This window comes from Sipha flava, unplaced genomic scaffold (genome assembly GCF_003268045.1).
Source record: "Sipha flava isolate LNK unplaced genomic scaffold, YSA_version1 174_pilon_pilon, whole genome shotgun sequence".
In the NCBI taxonomy this organism is placed as follows: Eukaryota; Metazoa; Arthropoda; class Insecta; order Hemiptera; family Aphididae; genus Sipha; species Sipha flava.
Genome location: NW_020272000.1, coordinates 579,729 through 588,023, shown reverse-complemented (window position 1 = coordinate 588,023; position 8,295 = coordinate 579,729). Strand labels below are relative to the sequence as shown.

The 8,295-nt window shown below is 29.4% G+C and overlaps 2 protein-coding genes across 2 annotated transcripts in view; one reads left to right on the top strand and one right to left on the bottom strand.

Moving 5' to 3' along the window:
* Window positions 1–784: 784 nt before the first annotated feature.
* LOC112680198 (hillarin) overlaps window positions 785–8,295 on the bottom strand; it is a 50,033-nt gene continuing 42,522 nt past the window's right edge. The window contains exons 10-12 of the mRNA XM_025550233.1: window positions 2,194–2,324; window positions 1,870–2,127; window positions 785–1,223 (exon numbers count right to left, since the gene is read on the bottom strand). Coding sequence (XP_025406018.1) covers window positions 882–1,223; window positions 1,870–2,127; window positions 2,194–2,324 — 731 coding nt within the window. The 3' untranslated portion in view covers window positions 785–881. The remainder of the gene's footprint in view (window positions 1,224–1,869; window positions 2,128–2,193; window positions 2,325–8,295) is intronic.
* LOC112680199 lies at window positions 6,211–8,100 on the top strand. Its single transcript, XM_025550234.1, has 2 exons — window positions 6,211–7,951; window positions 8,062–8,100. The coding sequence occupies exons 1-2, from the start codon at window positions 7,081–7,083 to the stop codon at window positions 8,067–8,069; spliced, it is 879 nt and encodes a 292-aa protein (XP_025406019.1). The 5' UTR covers window positions 6,211–7,080; the 3' UTR covers window positions 8,070–8,100.

Below are 8,295 nucleotides of genomic sequence, written 5' to 3'. Positions count from 1 at the left end.
TTCAGTTGATTGTTATCCAGAGCCGTAGCTAGGGATGGCGAGAGGTGCCTACGCCCCGGGCACAATTCCTGGGAGAACGCAAAAATGAAAATCTTGCGTTTAATGTTAAAAATTACAACGGTCAATGTCGTATATTTTGTTTAACAGCCTTCATATTATAATCAAAACAATAATCAAAAATAATATCTAATAAGCATAATATTTTCAAATTGAAAATACGTAAGGGCGCATTTTGAAGTTTTGCCCTGGGCGCAATGTTTGGTTGCTACGGCATTGTTATTATTCGTCGTTGTTTTTGTATTTCGCAATCACACAACTTCGAATCAGATGTAAAACGTCTTACGCGTATATTTTATAATATTGTGTAATACCGAAAGTACATCGTCTACGAGTAGCCGATTACAAAGTTTGTTTCGGAGTTTAAAGATACATTTACATCCAATGAACACGTTTTATTTTGTGTACTATGTGGTCATTTTTTTTTTTTTTTTAATGCATATAAATGCATATTATAATGCATATTTTAATGATTTTAGAAGCATATTTGCATGCATATTTGTGTATATTTTAGAGCTATAAGTCCCTTAGCCTAGTTATAACAATTCGATAACTTGATTAGGTAAATGTTTTTTTTTCAATAACTACACAATTAATTTCAATAATTTATATATTAACATTAGTGGGCTAGAATTGCATGTTATGATTTGTATTTAGCGATAAAAATATAATATTTTATTAAACCATAATTAAATAGGTAAAATAATTTACTGTTATTTATAATAATAATAATAATATCAAGTTAAATACGTAAACATTTGTACCCTATACAATTTAGACAGTATACAGTTATTTAAAAATCATTTTCATATAACATTTAAAAATTAATTTCGTTTTGAACTGTTAATTAAATATTTGCAACAATGCGTGAGCAAATGTTTTTCACCATTTATGCTACCGTTGGTATGGCGATGTTCGTAGTTTTCATCAGGCTTGTATGACAATGAAGATGATATCTCTCTTGTGTATACATCCAAACCGTATTGACCTTCTTCAGGAAATCCAATTAAGAATGTTATAAAATCGTCCATGATAGTGTGCGAAATATATTTTGCCAACCGTTTCTCCTCCACACCATTTTTATGCAACGTAGCCATAAAATCTGTCAGTGGCTTAGACATTCGGAATTGAATTTCTAGTTCACGACCAGCAAATACTAACGGATCCTATAAAGAAATACAGAAATATAAAATTAACAAAATAATATGTCCAGTAGTACATTAACAGTCAAATGTTTATAATTAATAGGCATAATAATTAATATTTTAAACAATAAGTTCTTATAAATGTTGAAGGTTTTATAAGGAGGTCCAAAATATACAACGATACCTAATGGTAGTTATATTTTGAAGTATTTAAATTTCTTCTATGTAGGTAAACTCTTGGCCTCTCATTCGATACCTATCTTATCTTATTGTACTTGTATAATTAATATACAACTGAAAATCAGTTGTACTTAACCTGGGCTCCGCCAAACTTTTTTTTTATAATTTGTGAAACACCCTTTGGCAATATAGCCAATCATTAAAATATTATGTTTTTAATTACGGCCACCCGCCTGCGTAATATAAAAATATTTGTGTGGCTCAAATTTCTTCTGTACTAAATCATAATCTAAAAGTCATTATGAACTTTTATTTTTCAAATAATAAACCGTGAATTTTCATTCTTTCATAACTAATTTTTATTAATATTAACAGTACTACATAGAAATCACTAAATTGCCATACTAGTAAATATTTACTAGATTATGTACTCAATATCATAACTATAATTAATGCTATCAGCAAAATCAAGTAAAATCTGTTTTACCTGATGCGATATAGGTATGAGACCAAAGAGCCGTGTAGCTTTAGTAGGACCCCACTCGCCGCTTGCGCAGTCCGGTAGGGGTACCATAACGGTTTGTAATTCTTCGCATATGATTTTAAACTTGCACACGCTCTTAAACTTCATAGGTTCTCCGGTCAAATATTCTTTTGGCGTTACTGAATTGGCAAATATATCCAACAGGAACGCTCCACTGTTTGGAGCATGAACGCGGAATGACACGATATTTCCCAGAACGGACTTGAAAATGTCAGAACACAAATGCGGATGTAATTATTGTATTGAGTACATTTATTTTTATAATACCTGCATGACAAAACGCTTTAAGCTCACTCCGTCGTAGGTGTCCCCTTCGCTTTCGTAAAATTTTAAATTATAGTGGAATATCAGGTTGGATTGCATGTTGGTCGGTATCGCTATTCGCACTGTAGCAGCTCCTGTTATGAATAATATATTTTGCTTTTAATCAAGCGAAAGTTTTGAATACATCTATTATACGCACTACTAGTTATGGCAAGTGTAACGTAATAATTACAGAAATCATATATAGTACTTTATATCATTAAAGAATCATCGAATGAGTATAATTAACTTAGTTTTTAGAACCTGACTTGTAAGATAATTATCTGGATATTAATTTCCATTTTTGATTAAGTTTAAGTGTTAATTGGGTTTAGATAATAATGAAATAGTCAAGTTAATACTGAATCATAAACAGCTAGCCTGTTTTTATCAACTTTTTGTTCTACTCCTTTTTTTTTAAGTTTCAATGTTTTTATGGACCGATAGGGGTCATATATTACATAAAATGTAAGAAAACATTATCTTAAAGATGTGGGTGTAGGGTACATAAAATTTTACGACTAAAAATACCTCGGTACTTATGTATTATTAGAACATTTATTTTTACCTGGGTCAAAATTAGTTATGGATTTCAGTTGCTTTTTGCATACCGTAGTAAAAAAAAACGTGAATAGTAAGATAGGTTTTTTAAGTTATAAAGTATTATGATAACAACTTAAGAACAGCTATAGTTTATATTTTAAAATAATAATTACTATAAAAGTTGATAATGTAAAATAATTAATTAAATATATATAGAAAAATAACCACTTTTGATAAAATTTAAATTGTTTTTATAATTTGTGAAAAATTCTTAATCCGTATCCGAATTTAGATATCTATACAAATGTGTTGATGATCTTTTACCAAAATTCGGTAATACATTATTGAAATAATGGGTGATAGAAAGGATCGTCGGTGAAGATTATTTATGGAGGAGGTTTAATTTATTTAGGTAAGAATTATTTGTATTGGCAACTCGTCGTGTACATGTGCACAAGTGTACGCGCACTACCTACCCAAACTCAAAAAAAAATTCAAAACATAAACCATAATACTACAACTAAATACCTGTAGTGTTATTAAGATTATTTTTCAAAATATAAAAATATAAATTCAGAATATTATGAAAATAACATAATATTTAGATTGGGTTATTCTGAAGTCCAAACGGACAGGTGGTTGTCCGCGACGGAACGGTATTGGTGTGTGTTTTATAGTGGTGCAGTAGTGCACACTATTGCTATGCACATTTGTACAATGTAAAAATTAAAACAAGTCGAAACACAACACTAGTTAAGCTGATTCACACCTGTCCGGCACGGCACAGTACCGGGCTGAAACTTAACGGCTTATTATCATTCACGTGTTAGAATTTTGTAATTTGTTTTGAATTTTTTTAATAGGTGTTGATACCTGATAATAAGAATGGTACAAAAAATAATATGAGCATAGAAATAAATTGATATAAAAATCCTTATTCCTTGAATAAATTCAAAGAGTGGATTAAAATGTTGTATTTTTGATAAACTAACGTGAGGATTACAAATTGTACTTGAAAAGGAATATAGAAAATCAAATATTTTCAGTTCTAAATAAAATTATGTGAATTTGAATAGTTTTTCACCGATGTTAGTCGGTTTCTACGTTCACACTGCACCGACACTAAACGTACCGACGACACAGACCGGCACGAACCGGACCGTCAAAACATTCTTTCGAATGATGGTCGGTCAGGTGTGAATCAGGCTTTATAATGGAATTGATGTACACATAACCAATTAAATTGTTTTCAGGGAATTATTTTCAATGTCACCGCGCCGCTGCGCGTCGGCATCGGCATTATGATTTATTTTTACTCTTATTTGTTTATTATATTCTGATTATCAGCTGATAATGTTAGTCTTTATCTTCAAAACAACAATCGTGTTTCTGTTTACTATCGACCACCGACGTTAATGTTTACAATTTCTAATATACATATGTATCTATATGTATATATAATATTGGTTATATTTTTTTTGGATATGCTTTATTTCATTAAACACCCACGAGTCACCACTGATTATTTGTATTATTACCTATTTATTTACTGGCTGGGATTTTGGCAATAGGAAGTTAAACTTCCTATCCAGTGCCATAACAAATGGGTGTGCAAGGTGTGCAATGCACACGAGCTTCCCAAAGCAAAAGCTAAAAATTGAAGATAGTCTGTTTCAAAATATATCTAGCCAATATAGGTAATTAGTTGCTTTCTCGAGACTCGTGCTTCGAAAGTATTTTGATTTTTTGTAGTTGATTTTCAATACATTTATTATTAGCATTAGTAGATGATAATTAATATTAAGCAAGTACCTAGTATTTTAAAATGGATCAATAAATAATTCGGTTTTACAGTAAACAGGTATCAAATATATGAGTAATTATTTTTCATGGAAACCCGGTGCGATAGTAAGATCATGGCTGTTATATTATTTAGTAGGTTAGTACCTATTTATAGTTTTTTTGTCAGTAATATTGCTATTATCGATTATAGTCACTTATTGAGGGCCTCGACTTTATTAGTGTACAAATTATATGAATTGCGTAAATAATATTATAAAGTATAACAATATAATTTGTGGAATATTAGTCATTATCGCAGGGACCCTATCTGTTATAAATAGTGGCGGCGCACTGCAGATTTCACGCGGCAAATTACATGCTTAAAAACAATCATTTTATCTCAAAACCTTAAAAATATAAATGATCTATGTATATTTATTATTGAATTGGATTTGTCTTCAAGTAATCCAGATGTATTAACTGTATGTCTTTTATTTTTAACATTACCAATAACTGTTGCGTCAGCAGAACGCAGCTATTCTAAGTACAAATTAATAAAAAATTATCTTCGTAATTCTTTTTCAAGATCGAAAAATATAAGTATTTTGAATAAAGAAAACAAACGGACACGAGAACTCAATATTGATAAAGTTTTAACAGACTGCCAATGCAAATACTAGAAAAAAATTTTTAAAATAATTTAAATTTAAGGCGAATTAATAAATTGTTGATTATTATATTATAATTGATTGGTTGTATTAAAAAATAAAACTATGATTAATAATATTAATTATATTAATAATTTTATAACAGTTGATTTAAATAAAAAGAAAAATTAAATGCATGAATTAAAATTGATTTTAGACATTTTATGAATTTTATATTAAATAACTATATTATATAATGAACTATAAAATTTATAATACAAGCTTCTTCTCTAATTAGGAGGTATAATATATGACATACTATATATATCAGATTACAGATGATTAAATCGAAGTTATAACAATAAAAATACCAAGTAATTGCTATAATAATACAAAGATCAAGTAAAAAAAAAAATGTAATATTAATTTGGGGCCTCAAAATAAATCTTTGCACATGAGTTTCAGAATTCATAATTGCGGCACTGCTCCTATCCCTTCTTACCTACACTACTGTGTGTTAGATTTTGAATGATACAAGAAATGTAGTAGTTAATCATATGTGTTTTTTGTGTATGTGCACATAATTTTAACCAAAAGGATTTATCCGTATATCGTAATTAGGGCTCGGAAGTTGTTGCATTTGCATGATTTTTTTGAACCATTAGATTTATTGCTAAGCAAGCTAGAAATTCATTCCAAGACACTACGAAAAACATATCAAAAGTTTTTAGTGCATATTTTTGCATATTTAGTGATTTTTAGATTTTAGAGCACATTTCTTAATTTTACAATTTTTTAAAGCATATTTTATAATTTATGGAGATTAGGAGATTCAACATGAAAATTTGTAAATAAAAAAATAAATACATTCATATTCAGAGACCTTACTAAATATTCTTGTATCGTATTATTCAAATTTCCATTTGACATTAAAAACTGTTTTTCCGCTATCGGTTAATATGATATAATATTAATATATATACATAAATTACAACTACAGATAGCTTTATCTAAAATAGAATATTATACAAATCTAAAATAGAAACAGCTGCTATCGAAGTACGACGATTTTCTATAAATACTTTTATAGGAAAATAACTCAATGATTATTGACTATTGTTAATGGCATTTAAAGACCTACCGCTTAGATATTTTTGTCAGTTCCGGCTTATACGTCCGTGTTATCTGTTGTAGTTAGTAGTTCTATGCGTCATTCTTGTTTCAATTACCTACTTATATTATTTTTATTTCATAATGCCGAAAACCAAACAATCTGCGAAAAATCGTTTGAATAGTTTAGTTTTGGAATATGGTACGGATATAGGATATATTCAAAACCGACGGAAGTATTTTATTCTGTAAGTTATGTTAAGTGAAAGTTAACAGTGATCGAAAATTTGTGGTCACTCAACACGTTAACACTGAGAAACATAAACGAGCAATTATTAGAAAAAACGTAAAAAACACAAATTCTGAAATTCAACAGCTAGTAACTAATACTCCGAAAAAGTGTCTTTTTTCACACGATTTGTGTAAAGCATTATTGTCAGCAAACATACCACTTTACAAAATAAGTAATCCTCAATTAAAATCATTTTTAGAAAAGTATACGTCAAGAGAAATTCCTAGTGACTCGACACTACGCAAAACTTAAGTCGACGACATATACGAAGAAACTATAAAAAATATAAGAGAACAAATTAAAGGAAATAAAATATGGGTGTCTATCGACGAAACAACAGACTCTGAAGGCAGATATGTAGCTAACGTTATAATAGGAACTTTAAATACTGACGTACCGGGAAAAACTTATTTGCTAACAACCGAAGTTTTGGAAAAAGCAAATAATTCAACGATAGTTAAACTTTTTGATCATTCAATGTTCGTCCTCTGGCCAAACGGAATTCGTCATGATAACGTCCTATTGTTTGTGACCGATGCCACACCATACATGGTGAAAGCTGGGCGAATACTTCAATCACTGTACTTTAAAATGATACACTTAACATGTCTCGCACACGGTATCCATAGAGTAGCCGAAAGTATACGGGAAAAGTTTAAGAAAGTTGATAAACTTATTTCCAGGGTTAAACAGGTGTTCTTAAAAGCGCCTTCACGTGTTTTAGTGTTTAAAAGTGAAGCACCAGCCATACCACTTCCACCAGAGCCAATACTAACTAGATGGGGTACATGGATAATGGCAGCTTCCTATTGCTGCAAATATTACAAGGATATACGTAGAGTATTACTAAGTATAAATTCTGAAGATGCAATTTCTGTTAAAGAAGCTCAACAGTTAATTCAAGATCCCAATATGGAAGCTAATTTAGTATACATACATTCAAATTTTGGATTTATACCGGAATATATTACGAAACTTGAAACACAATATATTTCACTATCCGAAGCATTATCTGCAGTTAAATATGTCCAAAATAAATTAAACGACTGTGAGGGTGAAATTGGTGTTGTGGTATTTCAAAAATTCAATAATGTATTGGAGAAAAATTGTGGATTTAAAACGATACTTAATATTTCAAAAATATTAAGTGGACAAGAAAGTTCAATGGAAGGTCTTCCTGATGATTTGACCGGTGACGATATTACTTACTTCAAATATGCGCCGATTACGTCAACTGATGTTGAACGTAGTTTTTCAAGGTACAAAACTTTGCTCGTGGATAATCGGCGATCTTTCAATTTTGAAAACATTAAAAAAAGTTTAGTGGTCCAATGTAACACTTTGGAAGGTAAGAACAAAATTATATCCAATGCATTTTAATTATTAATTAAAATACTTTTTAATTAGGCATGTACCTGGTGGTTTTTCTAATTTAGTAATTTGTGTTATGTATTTCAGGTATATAAATATAACTCGACAGAAGTGCATTTTTTTACTCAAGGAACATTTTTAATTTTTAAAGCGATTTTTTTATTATTTTTTTGTTTAAATTATGATTAAAAAATATAAATAAAAATAACTTTTATTACTTTGTTTTTTTTTTTTTATTAACAAATTTAAAAAAATATTTGTGCTAATGAAAATGTTGTGTAAAATAATTAAATATAAGTGCATATTTTTAGAGCATATTTG

What these genes read in the sequence shown, in the direction of transcription:
- LOC112680199 (XM_025550234.1), top strand. Translation starts at nt 7,081, where the DNA reads ATGTTCGTCCTCTGGCCAAACGGAATTCGTCATGATAACGTCCTATTG.